The sequence below is a fragment of the Sodiomyces alkalinus genome (genome assembly GCF_003711515.1).
Source record: "Sodiomyces alkalinus F11 unplaced genomic scaffold SODALscaffold_6, whole genome shotgun sequence".
Classification (NCBI taxonomy): Eukaryota; Fungi; Ascomycota; class Sordariomycetes; order Glomerellales; family Plectosphaerellaceae; genus Sodiomyces; species Sodiomyces alkalinus.
In genome coordinates this window covers 2288720-2308812 of record NW_021167084.1, presented here as the reverse complement: position 1 = coordinate 2308812, position 20093 = coordinate 2288720, and the positions used below count along the sequence as shown (strand labels likewise).

Here is a 20093-nt window from a genome sequence, read left to right as displayed (position 1 = left end):
CCTCCTATACCTAGTTTCGGCAGTTTAATTATTCTACCTTTACTAAGTAATTAAAAGGCACGCTTATATATATATTTATAAATTTATAATACTTTATTAGTATATTTAATTTATAAGAGCCTATTTAGGCTATACGGCCCTTTACGAGTAGCTATAGAGGAGAAAACCCGGTGTCCCGAGGAGAACCTTTATACTCGTCCTTATTTAAATAATATAATACTTATAATAAAGTCTTTACCACTTAAATTAAGGGTATAGGAGATTTATATAAATATAACTTAATATAATATATATATAAGATTTCTGCTTTATTAGGATTACTTTATACGTGCTATCTAAACGTGTAATGGATATAAGCCGGGTTTATAGTATAGTATATAAATAATACATAGTACTAGGCTATTCTATACTTTGACTATAAAAGTAATTGTATTTTTAAGCACTCTTAAATAACTGCTATTAACGTAATTAAAGTAATTAAGTTATTAATTAACCTACCGACCTATTAAGTAATCGATATATAAGTAAGAAAAGATATCCTATAATGTATCTAATACTAAGTAAAAGGTAACTATTACTACTTCTATTAACTAAAGGGATTAGGTAATATAGGAGCGCGCGATATATAGTAAATCTAGTACCTACTAGAATAACTATCTTAATCTAAAGATAAGTGATAAGAGGGCTAATACGTATCTATTTCTTAAGCCTATACTGCTTAATATTTATAAATATAAAGCCCTTATCGTTAACTTTAAGGCGGCTAAGGAGGCTACTTTATCTTCTACTATTATAATAAAAGGCGATAACGCTATTAATCCCTTAAACTAAAACCCTATTACGGTTATTACTATTACTACTATTACTGCGGCTATTATTATTATTATAGCCGCCGGTATAAAAGATATAACTTTTGATAATTAAGATAGAAATAGAATTAATATTAATAACTTAGATTATTACGAACGAAGAAGTATAGATTCCTTCGTAGTATATAACTTATATAAGGAAAAAGAAGAATAGATTCTGAGATTCGGGGTATTATATTTAACCTAAACGGAGGTAGTAAAGTCGTGGTCGTACGATATAGTCTATTACGTTATACTACGATATAATACTATACTTAATAGTAGACTATTAGATATTTAATATATAAGGTAGTCTTATATATAAAGCAAGGATATATCTAAGTATAAGATAAGTATAGCTATAGTATAGTAGAGCTCTGGTATTAAGCTAAAGGCTTATATATAATTATAAAATATACTTAGATATTATTTAATAATAATATTAATAATAACTACTCGTAAAAAGACTATAGCCGTAATAAAGGAACTACTAATTAAGATTCTTATATTTATTAGCGACCTCTCCGAATAGGGACGCACACGTAACCTATAAGATCGCCGCGTATATTATAAGGGAAACGATAACTACGACGTGTAGTAAAAAGAGCTTAATAAATTATACTTATTTATCTTAGTAATAATCTATAGTACGTTATATAATCTTCTTATATAGCTATAAGATAAAGACGTAGATAGCCTATAAGCGTGGGATATTCTTTTTTATAAGTAATAGGGACTAACCCCTATAAACCTTTATAAGAATACTCTAATGCTATATTAATAGTATACCTTATTTATAAAGGCGATACCTAAGAATATCAACACGTAGGTTATAAGCTAGAAAATAACGATAATATACTATAAATATATATACGTTTTAGGGCTAATAAGCGTAGACCGGTAGGTTAAAGATATATTAAGAGTTATTAGACCTATCGCCCCTAAATAGAGTAATAACTACCGAGTAAATAACTACGATAAGAGTACGGAAAATAAACTAATGATAAAGAACTTTATAAAGGCTTTAAGGGCTATTCTTAATAATATAAGACGCCTTTAATCTACTACTATAAAGTCTAGAGTTAGGAGAGGCACCTTTAATACTCTTAGACACCTCCCTAATATAGAGGATACTATTACTAATAATAAAGATATTAAGAAGCGCTTATATAGTGATACGTTTATAAATACTATCCCTCCCGCGATATATCCTTAAAGACTATCCCTCCTATAATAAGGAGGCCTTATAAGATCTATAAGAGCCCCTATACTACCCCTACCTATTACTTTATAAGGCTAGATATATACCCTTATAGCTAGCGTGATCGGGAAGATATTATAAAGATCGTAGAGAGCGAGATATAAAAAAGATTAGAGTCCGTTATAGCGAGTAAGGTAAAGAAGGTGTCTTAATAAGATTAGTTTTATAATACTATACCTATTATACCTATTACTCTAGCCGTAATAATAATAAAAGACGCACGTATTAGCTTTAGCCCTATAAGGGTATTAGACTTTAATACCTCCGCGAGGGGGCGGCTAGGATTCTATCCTACCGAAGACGTAGTATACCCTTTTAGGAATATATAATTAAGATTATAATAAGGAGTATTCCTTTCTATTAACTAAGCTAATTTAACCTTAAGCGATATATTATATAGACCGATTTAGAGATAGTTTAGTAACTAGAAGTTATTACTTTCCTCGTTACTTAGGAGGTAAGAGGCTAGCTATCTATATTATATTTAGAGGATTTAAATAGCGTTATAGAATAGATTAAAGGTATTATTAAGAGAAGAGCGAGGGCTATAAGGATCAAAGCTAATCTACCTATATTTATTTAGTCTAAAATCTTTAAAACTACTTTTTATTTATATAATAAAACCCTATACTATTTAAATAAGTAGAAAACGTCGTATAAAGGCCTACACAGCTATTAGCCTTATCTTATATATATATATATACGGCTATAGATTCTTTATAAAAGTATATAATATCTAAGCTTAAAGAAACCGCCTATAAAGACTAGAACCAAAGGCGTAAATTAGCTATTATATTAGATACTATTCCTTAAATAGATTCTGTATATAGCTACTATACCTAATATATATATTATTACTATGAAAGCCGTTATCTTTTATAAAGATACGACTTTTAATAGTAGAATTAAGATACTATAAGCCTTAGTATCGGTAAATAAAGTAGTAAACGTCTATAATCTATCTATAGTACTTAATCTGATAGTACAATAGCTTATATATAGCGTATCTTATAAGGTATAGCCGTAAGTAAATTAATCTTAAGTCGGAAGACTATAACGGCACTGCTATTATTACGGAAAAGGCTATTACTATTACTATAGACGATACTATTACTATTATTATAAATCGCGTTACCGCTATTATTACGGGTAAAAGCGAGGTATTATTATTATTATAGAAAAGGCTATCTATTAGGTAAGTAGTTATAAGGAGTAAACAGGTAATAGCGAGAGAGTTAGAGAGTAAATAGACGTAGATTAAGTAATAGTTATAGCTAGTCCGAATATAGGTGGTCTTAAAGAATTAGAATAATCGCTGCCCTTTTTAAACTAAGGAGGGGGTACTATATAAGCCTTATATACTCTTAGGCTAATACTAGTATAGTTAAATAGATATCGTAAATAGATATCTACGTTTAAGCCTAGGCTATAGCTCTACACGGTATTACTAGCCTAGAGTAGCTATAGCTATATTAATATAAGAGCCACGATAACTTAGCTATCTGCCCCGGTCTATACGATCCGACCGAGGAAAGGAAATAACTCTTACGGCCGGTATTTACTAGTATCTCTTATAAGGTTCCCGTACGAAGAAGAACGCTCTTAGGCAGGAGGTTCCGATTAAGTTTAAAGACTGCTAGGTATTTAGTAAGAGTATTTATAATTAGCGGATTAAATCTTAGTAGAATAGACTCTACTAATCTCGGTCCGCGTTTTAGCGGGTATATACACCTTTATTTCTTTCTATATATTAGTATACTAACCTAACTATAGGAGTTTTTTATCTACTTTACCGAATATAACCTTTTTAATAGACGCTCGCTGATTAATAGGATTACGCTACTCTATATATATATACCTCTCCTTCGTATAGACTTGGCCTATTTTATATAAGTGTATAACGCCTATAAAATTCGCGTATAAAAGTCTAGACCTTATATTATAGCCGGTAAGCCTTAGGTTCTATATAACCAGACTTCTCCGGACTACTAAATTCGGGTCGACGATACACGGCTTCGTATAGTGGAAAATATTCTTATAAAGGATCTTATAAAGCTAGAAGTATACCTTCTAGAAGAGGTTATATAAATTTACTTAGAGGTTAAAAAGTCGGCTAGTGATTTATTACTAATTCTTCTTATATAGGGCCGCGAATATCCCGGTTTACTATTATATAAGTATATACGGAAGAGGTTAACCTTATACGATTATAAGAAAACCTAACTATCACTATCGCTACTCCTTACTCCTTACGGAGGAATTACGTTAATTAAGAACTTCTTCAAGTAAGAGGGTGTAGTAGTTAACGAAGCACTTTTAGGCACGGATAATAATATTTTAGAAGTAAAAACTAGAAATAGCGAGTATAGCGAGTAATATCTACCTAATACTATTTACTCTTCCTTTTTATTCTCCTCTCCGTCGACTTTAGAGATTATACGCTTCCGTTTAGCCCCGGCCGAAGCTATACGGTCGCGAAGGTCTATACTTAGTAAAGATATAACCACTTTTCGACTAGCGCGGGTTCTCTTTTCCCCGTCTAGCTCTTCCTCCACCTTTACCTTTTACTTAACCTTTATATCCTTAAAGTCCTCCGTCTTTACCTCTAGCGTAATAGCTATAGTTACTATACTATCCTTTTTTTTCTTATTTTAGGTTATCCGGGGTACGAGAAGAATTTCCTTTTTCGTTATAATTAGCACGGCCTTATCTAGATCGGTATTAGTCTACGCGGCTAGTTTTTATCCCGGGCGTTTCCGTGAAATATTAGTATTAATTTTTTTAGCCGGGAGCTACGTTATACGAAGGAAGTTAAGATAATAATCTTTTAGAACTCCTAGTCTAGACTTATATAGAAGCGCGCGGAGGCTAATAGTGTTATACGTCTTATCGCGGTAGCGCGGAATCTTTTTCGGGTTACGGTTATTAGGGGGAAACAGCGTAAGGTCTTTTTTGAACTAGACCGACTACGTATTAAACTAGGCGATAATATATCGAACTAGATACTAATAGCTAGAGTACGGGAGGTCGAGTAAAATAGCGACTCGGCTAATAACCTTCTAGTTAGTAATAGTCTTAATCTCCTAAAAGGGCACGCTTCTGATAATCTTTTCCGTGTATTTATAACTAAATAGTATAATACTAATATCCCTTATAGGGGCCGGCTACTTCTTTCTTTTCGTCTGCGTAATACTGACTTTACGCTTAGCCTCGCCGTCTCTAAGCGTATAGATTAGCGCGCGAGCTTCTATACCCGGAATTTAAAGTGCACTTATATACGAGACGTCCTGGCCCCGCTCTTTACGGGGAGGCGTTCTATCCGTTAGATTAATAACGGACTTATCCGACTACGTAGACGTATCTTCGCGTTTAACGCGTATAATACTAGGCTTAGGTGCTTAATAGGCGGGATAGCTTATTAGCTATTAATTCTTAGAGAATATAACCGTATAATCGATTATTAAGATAGGATATATTAAGTCTCCGCCAGACGCTATTATATCGGATTATATAGCGTAGTATAGAATTTCGTATATATCGTATGTAATTAGGAAGGAATAATAATAATAGTACGCTATAGTGTGGGATTTTATTTAAGCGTACGCTCTAAGTCTTTTTTTATACGCCGTGTCCACTTAAGTAATAGTATATAAACCCTTACGTATATATTTAATTATCATCATATATTTAATTATGAGGAATTACTATCCCTACGATTAGCGTGTACGTAGAACCCTCTGATTACTATTTTTAGAAGTTGTTACAGTGCCTTCTGTGCGTTGCCGTAACGGGCAATCTCTTTCGCTTTCGCGTGGTGCCTGAATGAATTAATGAATTACATACATACTTACACCGGCCTCCTGGCGACGGCTACGCTACTCTTCCTCCTCCCACACTACTCCCACACTAGCCCCCCATCTCCTTGCCGCGACCTACATCCCGACCCCATCCCGGAGGTTTCCACGGGGGGTAGGCAGGTATAGGGGCTATCTCATCATCTTGAGCCTTTTCTTCTCGACCCCCACTAATCTCGTCCCAAACGGTAGAAGAAGCTCCCTGACCGTTGGCAACGTGTGACCTACCTATGGCCTGAAGATGTTACCGACCATCTTTTAGCACCAGAGATGGGTATTCGCACGAAGCACTATCAAAGCGATCAAACCACCGGCCTTTTACATATCGAGTACACCTACCTACGAAGTACGAGGTACGAATACGCGAATCTTGTGCATAATCTTCCTGTTACAGAAGTGAGGTGGAAAGGCGACAGCTGCCGCGATCCACCCCTCCCTCCTTTCAGCCTACAAAGTACGAAAGTACCTAGGTACGCATTTCTCCAGATACAGTACGTACACCTTCCTCCAAGCCCGGGCCATCTTGCAGCTCACCAGTCTTCTCCGGGAGCACACCCCTGTCCCTACGAACGCAACCCACGCACAACACACTGACTGCCCTGCTGCACTACTTTCGTACACACTCTAACCTCTCTTCTCGTCTTTTCGTCCTCCTTCCTCTTCTGCTCGTCTCTTCCCTCTATTCGCCTCGGTTCTCCCACCTCACTCTCTTTCTACCCTCCTGATCCATTCCTTCCGTCGCCCTCTCACCTCCACTCACGCCGTGTCTCCTCGAAGAGGATACTCTGTCCTGATTTTTTCTTCTTCTTTTTTTTCGTCCTCTGTCCCATCATTACGAAGTGAGACGCGCCCACCTCGCACAAACTGATGACCGAGTACCCACCGATGATAGCGCAGAAGGAGACACTGACGATAATACGAGTATAGCCTTGACGACCACCCATCCACGTACACGCGAACGGCAACTCCGTTCCCCCCTTGCCGTCTAACAACAACTATAACAGCCGCAACAACAATTCAGATCTCGACCTCGAACTCCCATCTTCGCGAAAGCAGCATCGAGCCCTCAATGGGTCCGCTTGCCTGCCTCAACCCTGAAGAGGCTTAATACTGCTGTCTGCTTTGCACCACTTGCGTGTCAGCGTTGGAGTCCTGGTTCGGTGTTCGGTCGTTCACCTGTCGGGCTCTGCACCTTCGGCCTGACTGCTGTGTGCTGCGGCGATTGCCTCTCGTACATTTTTTTGTCTCTAGATACCCCGCCTTCTCAGCCGCCTTACCGATCTTTCTATCCTCACTTTCTTACCCTTTTTTCTTCTTCTTCTTTCGCTATCTAGTTTGAGTCATGGCCGAGTCTCCCATCCTACGACCCTTTTTGCCCGAGGGCGCTCCCGACCACCCAGATCCACCAGAGGCACCTCTAGACGACCAACAACAACAACAACAACAACAACAACCCACTGCAGAAATGTTAGACGAGGAGCGCCTACTCTCCGCTATTGCCGACATACTTGCCATTCCGAAAGACTCGGTCGATCTGCTGGACTCGTTCACCCACCTCGGCGGCAACAAAGAATCGGCCCGTGCCTTGAGCTCCAAATGTGCGTCCATGGGCCTACGACTGAAGACCACCGACATCCTCCGCTGCCAGACCATCACCGAACTCCAGACCCGTCTTGTTCCCATCGCATCGAAAGAACCCGACTCAGACCATAGCAATAACGATCCCTCCGATGCGCCCGCCGACCCAATCCCAGACCCACCTCGACCGAGCGGCGACGACCCCGCCCACTCCCCAGATCCAGAGTCCCAACCACACCGCCCCCCGTCCCATACATTCGCCGACCGCGAGGCCGTCGAGAATCTCATCCTCTCTACGCCTCAGGTGTCCGGCGCAGCTCTCATCAGGCCCAAGGCGGGGTGGCTCGAGGACAAACTTGTTGCATTCATCAGCCTGAGTAACCCCAACGTGTCCTCATATAGCCTCTCCAACGTCCACGTCATTTCTCAATCCCAGATGCACTATGCCGGGAGCCAAGTCGCAGCTATCCGCCTCGCCCTCGAGCAGTCAGACCGCCAACTCGCGACACCAAACAATTGGATCGTCCTCGACCAGATGCCCACCAACCAACAGGGTGAGGTGGACCGCCGCAAATTGCAGACTTGGGCTCAGAATATGAACGAGGACATGTATCGCCAGGTCACCAGTCTCGAGTTTCACGAGCGTTTCCAGGAACCCCTGACCGATATGGAGCGGACCATCCAAAAGGCTGTCAGTCGAGTTCTTCGCTTGCCCGAGAGCCAGGTTGGCATGAACTTCTCCTTCGCCCAGCTCGGGGGCGATGAGGTTTCAACCATGCTCCTCGTGGCCGCCTGTCGGACCCAGGGCGTCTCCCTCCGCCCGGAGGACGTCCTCAATAGCCCCAAGCTCTCGCAGGTCGCCTCCCTGGCCTCGCACAAGGGCGACTCGGTCAGCCGCTGGAACGAGGAGTCCCTCGAGTGCTTCAAGCTGTCGCCCATTCAGCAGCTCTATTTCGATACCCCGACCGGAAGCCGGACAGACGAGAGGAGGAAAGCCGACGGCAACTACCGCTTCAACCAGAGCGTACTCTTACGCGTCACCCGAAGCGCTACCCTCGAGGACATCCACGCCGCCGTACGGACGACCGTAGGCCATCATTCCATGTTGAGGTCCCGCTTCAACCTCGGCCCAGACGGATGGACTCAGCGCATCTTGCCGGACGTCCAAGGATCTTTTGGCTTTGGCTATCATGATGTTACCGGCTACGACGAAGTCTTGAAGGTCATGGAACAAACCCAGGCTCGTATCGACATCGAGCATGGTCCTGTTTTTGCAGTCGACCAATTCCACATGTATGATGGCCAGCAGATGGTCTTCCTCGTGGCCCACCAGCTGGTCATCGACCGCCTCTCTTGGCGCATTCTTATACACGACCTCGACGAGCTATTGCGTGAAGGCATCTTGTTCTCCCAGCGTTCGATGCCCTTCCAGACTTGGAACGAGCTACAAGAGAAAGATTTCGAGAGGACAAGCGACGACGCTACCATCCCTTTCTCGCTCCGGAGCTGTGATTCGGACTCCTGGGGCCTCAAAGATTCACTGAATACCTACAACGAGGCCGCCGAGACGGGCTTCCGTATCAGCTCCGAGCTTACATCCATTCTTCACACAACCTGCAACCAGGTCTTCCGCACCGAGTCTGCCGACATCTACCTGACCGCCCTTCTTCTATCCTTCATCCAGACCTTTCCCAACCGACCCCCGCCGACCATCTGGAATCAAGAGCATGGCCGGGAGCTGTGGAGTCCTGAAATCGACATCGCCGAAACAGTAGGCTGGTTCACTTCGTTGTGTCCCATTGGTCTCCGGAGTGAGGAGCCGTACAACCTGGATTGTCTCCACATGCTGCGCGATCTCAAAGATACGAGGAGGTCGACGTCCCATCGCGGATGGAAGTACTTCGCATCGAGGTGCTTCGGGCCCTATGCCGAAACGCGGTGTTCCGAGGCGTGGCCTTTTGAGATTCTTTTCACCTATGCCGGTTCGTCAAAACAGCTCGAGCGAGAGAACGGCGCCCTACAGCAAATGGAGATGCCCGTGAGGGCGTTGGGGTCGGCCTTCTCCGATCACGGACCCTCGGTGAGCAGGATGGCACTCTTCGAAGTCTCTGTGACCGTCGACCACGGCTGCGCCAACGTCCACGTTCTCTACAACCGCCACTCCAGATACCAAGACAAGATCGCTGACTGGATACATACCTATGAGCATGTCCTGTACGAAGCCATCGGCAAGCTGCGATATCGAGCCCAGGAACTCACGCTCGCCGACGTTCCGCTCCTGAACACCACGTATGAGGGCCTAGCCAAGCTCAACACCGATCGGCTGCTCGCTCTGGGCCTCACCAGTGCGCGAGACATCGAAGACGTTCTTCCGGTGACGGCGTCGCAACAATGTATTCTGATCAGCCAAATACAGTCTCTCGACGTCGGCCACAACACGTGCATCTACGAGTTGTCCGTGCTCAACGGGGTGCGAGCAGATCAGGCCCTCCTTTGCACTGTCTGGGAACAGATTGTGACCCGATACCCGGCCCTCAGAACCGTCTTCATCGACAGCATCACCGAGGATGGCTTGTTCGACCAGGTCATCTTGCGCAGGTGTTCCCCAACCATGCTCTTCTTCGACGCCGCCACAGGAGACGATCCCATCACGGCTCTCAGGGCCCTACCTCCTATGCCCGCTAACCCAGCCCAACCCCGCCATCGGCTCTCCGTCTGCGATTCCCCCACGGGCACCTACCTCAGACTCGAGGCCAGCCAGGCTCTCTGCGATGTGAGTATTATCTGGTTTGTCATCTTTAGTCGAGTGTTTTGTTGATCCCCCTCCCCCCCCCTCGGGGCTCATCTCTCTCCCTTTCTCTCCTTTCTTTCCTCCTGTTCCTGCGTCTAACCTTTTCTTTCAGATGCCCAGCCTCCAGCTTCTCATGGCGGATCTGAAGAGAATTTACAACTCTGGCAAGACACCGATGAGCCTGCTCGACCCGTCCCACACGGCTTGCATGCACTACCTCTACTCGGCACGACGCGAAGGTAGCCTAGCATTCTGGCATGGTCGGCTCCGTGAGGTCCACCCATGTTATTTTCCTCGACTATTGACTACGAACGAGAAGCACACACGCGAGACATATTATTCGATTGACATTACTGCCTCGCAGATGGACGAGTTCTGCCGCCAGTATGCCACTAGTCGTGCCACCGTCATGCGCCTGGCCTGGGCTCTCGTCGTTCGTGCCTTCACTGGATCCAACCGTGTTTGTTTTGGTTACCGTACGCCTGGGCGTGATGGAAAAGGCGCACCACACGGCCTTCATCAATCTATTGGGTGTTTCGAAAACACTATTCCCTGTTTCATGGACCTCTGGGCGTACCAGTCCATCGAAGCCGTCGTGCGAGACGCCGAGGAAGATTTCAGGGCCTGCCTCCAACATCAGCATGTCTCCACCGCCGAGATTGAACACGCTCTAGGTCTCAAGGATGAGGAGTTGTTTAACACCTGTATGACATATGTCGAGGATCCTCCCGAGTTGAAGAGCCGCTTTACCAGCACGCGGCCTCAGCTGTCCCTCTCATGCGCCGAATCTTTCAGCACCTTTGCCTACGATATCTCTTTCCTCACCATGTTCGTCAACGGACAACTTGCCTGTGGCATCTCGCATCGCATCTTGAGCTTGACGCAGGCTTGGAGTGTCACACGAGCCTTCGGCCAGGCTCTTAGGTCGATCCTCAACAACCCGACCACTTCGGTGGGGGGCCTGGATCTCTCAGTCGAGGAGAATGGCGCACTTGTTAGGTCGACCAAGATCGAGCTGCTCGAACCTTGCGTTCATTCTTTGTTCTCCAATCGAGCCAGGGCCTCGCCTGACGCCCAGGCGGTTTGTGCTGCCGACGGCGATTTCTCATATAAAACGCTCACACGTCTCGTGCAACGCTTGGCTACTCATATTGTTCAACGGGGTGTTCGGCCGGGCGTGGCCGTACCGGTGATTCTCGGCAAGACCCGGTGGTCCATTGTCAGCATGCTGGCCGTCATGAAGTGAGTCCGCCCCCCCGTCCCCGTCCCCGTCCCCGTCCCCGGTCCATCCCAACCACAGGTACCCTCTGCAACCATGGCACAGCTGACAGTTGCATCGTCTTAAAAGGGCTGGCGGTTGCTTTGTCCCCGTGGACGGTGACGACCGAAACATGGCAGAGGCCGTTATTAGGCAGATAGCTCCTCCTGTCATTCTAGCAACCGATATGATCAACCCCAACTTGCATCTGCCCGAGGACGGCGTCCTCGTGATCAACGAGGCTCTTTTCTCGACTCAGATCCCCTCTGATGCGCCGATGCGGAAAGCTTCCGAAAACGACGCCGCCTGCATCCTGTTCCCGGCCGGCTCTGGCCGATCCAAGGAGCTCCGGGGATTCGTTTACTCGCACAACGCACTCTCCACCGCCTTTCTGGCTCAAGGCGGGCCCCTGAGGATTGACCAGGACAGCCGTGTGCTACAAGTCTCCTCTTTCAGCCTTGACATATCGTTATTTGAGACACTGGCGACGCTGGTGCACGGCGGTTGTGTCTGTATCCCGTCAGCAGAGGAACGGAAGCGCGACATTGAAGGGGCCATTCGGCGCATGGAAGTGACCTGGACCTACATAACTCCCATCCTTGCCCGCAGACTACAGCCCGAATCGCTTCCGTCTCTGAAGGTGACATGCTTCCGGACTCGTGGTCTAGACGAGGACACCTGCGCCCCCTGGTTGCGGTCCACTAAGGTCCTACTGGCGTATGGCTGCTTGGAGATCTGCCCGCTTGGCATTTCCGTCCTCGAAGTGGCCAAGCCAGAGGACCTCCAACGCCTCGCGCAGCCGTTCCTCGGCAAGCTTTGGATTGCCAACCCGGAAGACTCGAGCAAGCTTGTGCCTACAGGGGCCATCGGTGAACTTTGCATTGAGAGCCCCACGCTCGCCCAAAAATTCGTACCTGGACAGGCTCTCATGGCCCTATCGCAGCAACTGGCCGTCGCCTCTCAGGATGGCCCGCAACTTGTACGGTACATCAAGACAAGCCAGCGTGTCCGGGACATGGAGGACGGTACTATGGAACTCCTGCCGAGCTCTCGGCAGGACATCACCATTGATGGGAAGGTTGTGGCTGCTTCCAAGGTCGAGCAACACCTACGGAGGTGCCTCGGCCAGGGAGTCGATGTAGCAGTCGAGTCGATCAGCTTCGAGGGCTCCACCCAGCTCCTGGCGGCCTTCATTCAGCTTGACAAGCTGTTTGACGGACCTGAGGAAGTGACCAACTTGAGCGTGACGACGAGGAAGCGAGCCTATCTGGCCAAGAACTTTGCCGAGACATCTCTTCGCAACACGCTTCCGGCCCATATGATCCCGTCCGTCTTCATCCCGGTGAGGCGCCTCCCCTTGACGACAGCGATGAAGGTCCACCGACGAAAACTTCAAAAGATGGTGAGGGGCATATCCCGGGAAGCCTTGTCGGCTATTTCCGACGCGCCATCACCGGACCACGCACGGGACTCTCGTGTCAAACCTCTGCCTCTGACGCAGGTTGAGGAGCGCATGCGATCGATCTGGGCGAAGTTCCTCGAAGTCGACGAGGCCACCATTGACGGTAACCAAACCTTTCGTAAACTCGGGGGCAGTGGCTACCTAGCGGCCAGAGTGGCGGTGGCCTGCCGCAAGGAAGGGCTCACGGTGTCTATTCAGGACGTGCTGGGGGGCGCTTCTCTGACTGGGCTTTGCCAGGGCATCACATTGGCGACGCCGGAACCCGCTGTTGATCCCAAAACCAAAGCCCCTGCTACCACTGCGCAGGAATCTCCGACGCGGAAGGAGGCAGAGGGTCTCGTTCCCGAGTCTTTCATCGAAGAGGTCGTTTTGCCACGGCTCAAAGTCGAGCGCGATGCTATCAAGGACGTTGCCGAAGCCACGGCGCCCCAGATCCGATCTCTCGAGCTGGCACTACTCAAGGACCGCGGCGACATCAGCTACCTCACTTTTAGCTTCTCGGGAATCGAGAGCTCGAAGAAGCTGGAGGCGGCATGCTTAGGCCTTTGCGTGATGCATCCTATCCTCCAGACGGCCTTCGTTGTGCACGAACGCAAGGTATACCAGATCGCGTTGCGCTTGTTCAAACCCGAATTCAGAAAGATTCAGTGCCCTAGCTGGAGGCTTTCCCACCTCGCGGACCGACTGATCAAAAAGGACCAGACGGAGCCCATCACGCTGGGCACGCCGGTCACGCGGTTCTTCTACCTCGAGTCGGGCAAGCAGTCTACGCTGATTATGCGCCTCTCGAAAGCGCAGTACGATGACGCGTCGGTTGCCATCTTAATCCAGGATCTGAAGAAGATCTACGCGGGGGCGCAGAGCCAAGCTCCGCGGCCGACTTTCTTGGACTTGGTGCGATCGGCGCAGCTCGCCCACCACAGGGGTGCCCGGACGTACTGGGCGAGCTTGTTGGACGGGGCCCGCATGACGCAGGTGATTGCGCACAGCAAGCCGGCTAGCACCAGCTCGTCGGTCAAGACGATACGACAGACGCTCGCCATAACCTCGTTGGCCAGCCTAGGGATCTCCCTCGACACTGTGGTCAAGTCGGCGTGGGCCATGGTGCTCGCCAAGCTCTCGGCGTCGGCGGACGTTCTATTCGGCGAGATCATCGAGGGGCGGCATATCCAACTGGCGGAAGGGGCCAACGCGTCGGGGGTGCTGGGGCCGGCGAAGAACACGATCCCCGTCCGCGTCCGGTTCGGCCACTCTTACACGACACCGATGGATCTCATGTCGGTGGTGCACGGGCAGCGCGTGACGGGGATTCAGTTCGAGAACATGGGCTGGCTGGATATGGTGCAGGACTGCACGGCGCTCCCTTACTGGACCCGATTCAGTACGGCGGTCCATCACCAGTCTCACGATAGCAGCCTGCCGACATCGAGCTTCAAGCTCGGATCGGCGAGTTGCAAGCTGAACATCCAGGAATCGGCGGTTCAAGATGTCTTCGATGTCCTCGTCCGGTCGAGAAAGCCGCAGCCGGACACGGCGGAGATGTCGCTCACTTTCTGCGAGCACCGTGTCCCGACGCCGTTTGCGATTGAGACTCTTAAGATGCTGTGTTCCAACATCGAGCTCCTCACGTCGGTTTCCATGATGCACCCGCTGGTCCCGTCGGGTAGCGAGTTTTCGGCCATGACCAAGCAAATTCCGCTGTCGCAGCCGGAAGTGGAGACTGCACAGGCGCAGCTGGGCGCCCACAACATCCCGACGGAGCATTATTACGCGATCCAGGCCCTTATTGCGGCGGCGTGGACGCAGGTTCTCGACCCTCGCAGTCTCGGAGTGCCCGAGTCGCAGCTGCACAACGCGGCTTTCTACGACCTCTGGGGCAGCATGATTCCGGCGTCGCAGCTCGCGCAGTACATGAACCGCGAGCTGCCCAACACGGGGGTGCCGGGTCTCGAGGAGGTGACGGTCACGATGGAGGAGGTGGTGGCGCACCCGACGATGATGGCGCAGCTCGAGCTCATGGCGAGGAAGATGATGGGGGACCGCGAAGAGCGTACGCGCAAGCGGCTGCCGGGGTTCGGGCCGCGGACGTCGTCCCTTAGTAAAGGTCTGAAGCGGCTGAGCTCGGTCATCAAGGACAAGGGACCGGGGCGAACGGGGAGCGGTCGGTCGTCTCCCGAGTGCGTTCCGACGAACAGGACCCCGTTTTCGCAGCACCGCGTGCCGCCGGTGCACTCGGATGGCAATGGAAAGACGGCGACGCAGAACAACAATACGTCGGCGCAGTCGACGCCGTCGCACTCGCCACCGCAGCCACAACTAGAGCAGCAGCAGCAGCAGCAGCAGCAGCAGCAAGGCGGTATCCCAGCACCTACGCCAGCACCACCGATCATGGTGCCGCCACCGGTGGGACCGGCCATGGAACCTATTGTCGAGAAGGACGGGGAGCAAGTCGTGCCCGAAGTCGATGGGGAAACGCTCCTTCGGCGGCGGAGGGGCAAGGACACACCACCTCTATTGGCTCTCAATCTGGACTACATGGAAGGCGACGTGTGGGGCGGATTGGACGGGATGGGTTCTGCGACGAGTCACAGCGAGAACGAAGATGACGACGACGATGATGATGACGACCTTGTCTTGCCGCTCCAAGGCCCACGGAGAGAGAAGGAAGAAGAACAAGAAGGCGGAGAGGGAGAAGGGCGAAGAAAGGAACAACAGCAAGAAAAACAACAGTCGGAGGCGGCGGATCTGGTCAGCCCCTTGTCGCCGGTTTCGAAGAGGGGGTATTCCTTCATCAAGATGACGGGCATCGGTGAGACGGAGGCGGCTGGTTCGGCGGGCGGCGCGAAGGAGAGCAGCTCGATGCGCAGGAAGGCCAGCAGCATTTTCGAGAGGATGGGACGGTCGAGTCCCGTCAGTGTTTCGACTAATTAGGGTTCTTGGGGCTATGATATATGTGTTTTGTTTTTTTTTGTTTTTTTCCTTTCTTTTCTTTTTTCGAAGCCGGCGTTGGAGATGGTTCTCGGCGTTACTGAGCGCCTTCTATTCTAACATGTCGGGAGGCTTTTATTCGGGAAGATCCTATCATGGCGAATGGGGATGGGGGGAGACATAAAGGGAACAATGAGTCTCGATACTCTTGCACATAAATTCCGAATTTCTTGCATACCTTGGATTTATATATATGAACTCCTCTTGGAAACCTCATTGTCTTTTTTTCTTCTTTTTTTTTCTTCTTCTTCTTCTTCCTCATGGCGGGAATCACCAGGCAACTTGCACGCTCACCGTCTTTTTCAACGGGGCCGTTCAGGGACACAATCAAAATATAGGGGGTGTGTCCGGCCGTGGAAGACCAGGCCCTGCATCTGCATCTGCATCTGCATCTATCGAATCTATCGTCTACTTAAGCAGAAAGATGCGGGATGTGAGAACTGATCTCAGCATGACGGTGACAAGTCCGCCACGGAAAAAAACGCCATTTGCGGTCTACACTACTTGACGATCAATGCAAGTCGTCTTACCGACTTTATCCGCTTCTATTCGCCGTGTTGCTTTATTACTGACTCGAGTGATCCCCTCAAAAGCCGCAACGCCAGACGGGCGGAGGAAATTGATCGACGTCGACGTTCAATGGACAGGGGGTCTTCGGTCTTCTCGTTGCCCGCCCCCTTGATCCCCCACATAACAAGTCTTCCCCGGCCACCTCGGCTCTTATGCCTTCGGGCTTTCCCCACGGGGGTAGTAAGCCAACGGACTACGAGAGACGGTCCAAAGTGTCAGGCGGCGTGCGGGGTGAATGCATGCGTCGAATAGAGGAGAAACTAGGGGGCCAAGGCTGGAAAAGGAAGGTCTTCTATTCTGCTTCTGCTTCTGCTTCTGCTTCTGCTTCTGCGTCTGCGTCTGCGTCTGCGTCTGCGGCTCGGATGTTTTTGCTTATTCTGGGTCCTGTCCCTCAGTTACATGTCCGTATGCCGTGCACTGCCGTTCCCGTGCTGGACAAACAGACCGACCAACAGACCAGGGGACCAACCACGCCCGATCCCCACGCGGCCACTTCCAGGTCGTCCAGACAAGCTTCTATTCGCCGCCGCGCTCTGCCGGCATTTGGCTTTGGCTTTTGGCGTCCCACTGGGGCTTGGGGATTCAGGTTGGGACATGCATGAATTCTTGGTTCTGCCAAGTTACGTCGAGGGTGAGGGGGTGAGGGCCTCGTGCTGCCGGACAAACGGTTCGCTCTACCCGTCGACGTGTGACGATCCTTCGTGGGGGAACGGCTGGATCTTCGTTGTTCATTCCTTTTTCTCTTTCTCTTTCTCTTTCTCTTTCTCTTTCTCTTTCTCTTTCTCTTTACTTTTCTCATAAGAAAGGAAAGGGCCCGTACGCAATGCGTCTCCTCGTCGCTTACAAGTATGCTGGATGATTTTGCCTTTCTTCGGGTGTTGTCCGACCTTCTCTACTCCGTATAAGCTTTGTGGCTTCTATCTCGCGTATTACTTCGACAACAGCCTCCTTGGTGTATTATTTGTCTTTTTTTCTTTTTTTCTGCCTTCTTTTCTCTTCCTCTTTTTCTTCCATTTTCCTTCCTCGTCGTTCATTCTTCCCTCGCGGCTCAAAGTGGCCCGTCATGGCGACCGACACGACTACCGCTCCTTTGGAGAAGCCCGGTGTCTCCGAGGCCGAAGATGGCAATAGTGGAAGCGACATTGGCCATAGCGGCGCCAGTCCAGCCGATCCTACTATCACAGGGGAGGCCTTTGCCCACCTGGATGAGAAGAAAGTCCTTCGCAAGGTCAGTCATCTCTCTCTCTCTCTCTCTCTCTCTGCGTTGAAAGCTCGCTTGACGCTCCAAATGGGCATTGTATGCTAATCGAGATGCTACCAGATGGACATGCGGCTGATCCCCATGTTGGCCCTCCTCTACCTCCTTTCCTTTCTAGATCGTATGTCCCGCCTCCTTTCCTTGTATTCTCACGACTCCCTTTGCATCATCATCATCCCATACTCCGACGGGGGAAGAAAAAAAAAAGGAGAGAGACTCATTCCAACATCGACAACAGGGGGCAACATCGGAAACGCGAAAATCGAAGGCCTCCAAGAGGACCTCAACATGACCGACGACCAATACAACTGGTGCCTGACCGTTTTCTTCTTCACCTATGCCGCCTTCGAAGTCCCAAGCAATCTACTCTTGAAAAAGCTCCGACCGAGCGTCTGGCTTCCCATCATCATGGTCGCCTGGGGCACCGTCATGACCCTCATGGGCATTGTGCAGAACTATGAAGGCCTTCTTATCTCCCGCATCTTCTTGGGTCTTGCCGAGGCTGGTTTATTTCCTGGTGTTGCGGTACGTTTGCCTCTTCTTCTCCCTTCGTCTCGGCACTGGGGGGGACGGTGGTCTCAAGCCATTGCTACGGGCTACGGTGATCCAAGCAGACCGAAGGGAGAATCTCTACCTGGACATCTTTCCTTTTTGTTTTCCTTGTCTTCTTTCGGCTAACTGACCCCTGACCCCCCTTCACACAGTACTATCTAACAATGTGGTACTGCCGCCGCGAGATCCAACTCCGCCAAGCGCTCTTCTTCTCGGCCGCCTCCATCGCCGGCGCGTTCAGCGGCCTCCTGGCCTTCGGCATCGCCCACATGGACGGCGTCGCCGGCCTCGAGGGCTGGCGCTGGATCTTCATCCTCGAGGGCATCGCCACCGTCCTCGTCGCCGCCTGGGCCTTCTGGGCCCTCCACGACTTCCCCGAGACCGCCAGCTTCTTGACCGCCGAGGAGCGCGCCTTTGTCGTCTGGAGGCTGCGGTACCAGGACCAGCGCGACGCCGAGGCCGACAATAACAAGTTGAACGCTGCCGGGGGTGCGGGGGAACCCGGTGTGGGTGCCGCTCCTGCTCGGGTCGCCGTCCCCGAGGCGGAGGAGTTCAAGTGGCGTTATGTGTGGGATGCGTTTCGAGATTGGCAGATTTGGGTGAATATCTTTGTGTACTGGGGTGTACGTGTTTCTTTTCCCTTTGCCCCTCTCCCTGTCCTTCACCCTTGGCCGGGCCCCCTTCCTCCCAGAGAGGACAAAGGGCCACAGAGGCAAGATGGAGAACGGAATGCTAAGGACCGGAAATCGCAGATCGTCTGCCCACTCTACGGCATCAGCCTCTTCCTCCCCACCATCATCCGCACCCTGGGCTACACCTCCAGCACCGCCCAGCTCATGACCGTCCCCGTGTACATCACCGCCGCTGTCTTGGCCGTGATCTTCGCCTACCTCTCCGACCGCGTCGGCAAGCGCAGCCCCTTCATCGTCGTATTCCTGTGCATCATGATCGTCGGCTTCGCCATGTGCATCTCCACCGGTAACCCGCGCGTCGTGTACGGAGGCGTCTTCCTCAGCGCTTGCGCCATCTACCCGGCCTTCCCCGGCGTCATCACCTGGCTTGCGAATAACCTGGCGGGGAGCTACAAGCGGAGCGTGGGTATGGCCATTCAAATCGGCGTGGGAAACCTCGGAGGTGTAAGTCTTTGACATTCTCTCTCTCTCTCTCTCTCTCTCTCTCTCTCTCTCTCTCTGGAGTTCACACAAAATGTAGGCCATGGCGTCCAATTTCTATCGCGCTCGGGACTCCCCCCGGTATATCCTCGGACACGCCCTCGAACTCGGTTTCATCTGCGGCGGCATCATCGCTGCTCTTATTCTCATCTTCACGTACACCACCATCAACAAGAAGAGAGACCGGCTCATGCGTGTCGGCGAAGACAAGAAGCTTACGCAGCAAGAGCTCGCGGCCAAGGGAGACCGCGCCGTGACATGGAGATATATCTACTGAGCTGAGCTGCATTGCCGTGTAAAGGAGGGCTGGTAAGGGATCTCGACGACTAACCGAGTACATTTCAGAACCTTATAGAGGCAAGGGAAGAACCACATATGTATTGAGCAGTATTTCTAAGGGATCTCTGACATGATCCTTTTTCTTTCTTTTTTTTCTTCCTATTACATTTGCTCAAACACATTCCCACATGTCGTGACACGCCTTCTCCGTGGAGTGAGTTA

At 49.7% G+C, this 20093-nt stretch overlaps 2 protein-coding genes across 2 annotated transcripts; both read left to right on the top strand.

Moving 5' to 3' along the window:
• The first annotated feature begins 7011 nt into the window (after positions 1 to 7011).
• Positions 7012 to 16247, top strand: SODALDRAFT_185845 (hypothetical protein). The gene is made up of 4 exons (XM_028607092.1): positions 7012 to 10314; positions 10445 to 11574; positions 11681 to 16160; positions 16219 to 16247. Exons 1-3 carry the CDS (start codon positions 7306 to 7308, stop codon positions 15981 to 15983), a joined length of 8442 nt encoding a protein of 2813 aa, XP_028466097.1. The 5' UTR covers positions 7012 to 7305; the 3' UTR covers positions 15984 to 16160; positions 16219 to 16247.
• Positions 16248 to 17277: 1030 nt separating this feature from the next.
• On the top strand, positions 17278 to 20063 carry SODALDRAFT_334053 (MFS general substrate transporter). Its single transcript, XM_028612121.1, has 6 exons — positions 17278 to 17838; positions 17932 to 17989; positions 18107 to 18393; positions 18573 to 19043; positions 19173 to 19556; positions 19633 to 20063. Exons 1-6 carry the CDS (start codon positions 17674 to 17676, stop codon positions 19867 to 19869), a joined length of 1602 nt encoding a protein of 533 aa, XP_028466096.1. The 5' UTR covers positions 17278 to 17673; the 3' UTR covers positions 19870 to 20063.
• Positions 20064 to 20093: the final 30 nt, after the last annotated feature.

Bases quoted from the DNA above. Each gene is read 5' to 3' on its own strand.
- SODALDRAFT_185845 (XM_028607092.1), top strand. From the start codon at position 7,306: ATGGCCGAGTCTCCCATCCTACGACCCTTTTTGCCCGAGGGCGCTCCC. The intron at 10,315-10,444 runs GTGAGTATTATC...CTTTTCTTTCAG, and splicing joins CCAGCCAGGCTCTCTGCGAT to ATGCCCAGCCTCCAGCTTCT. The intron at 11,575-11,680 runs GTGAGTCCGCCC...TCGTCTTAAAAG, and splicing joins AGCATGCTGGCCGTCATGAA to GGCTGGCGGTTGCTTTGTCC.
- SODALDRAFT_334053 (XM_028612121.1), top strand. From the start codon at position 17,674: ATGGCGACCGACACGACTACCGCTCCTTTGGAGAAGCCCGGTGTCTCC. The intron at 17,839-17,931 runs GTCAGTCATCTC...AGATGCTACCAG, and splicing joins AGAAGAAAGTCCTTCGCAAG to ATGGACATGCGGCTGATCCC. The intron at 19,557-19,632 runs GTAAGTCTTTGA...CACAAAATGTAG, and splicing joins GCGTGGGAAACCTCGGAGGT to GCCATGGCGTCCAATTTCTA.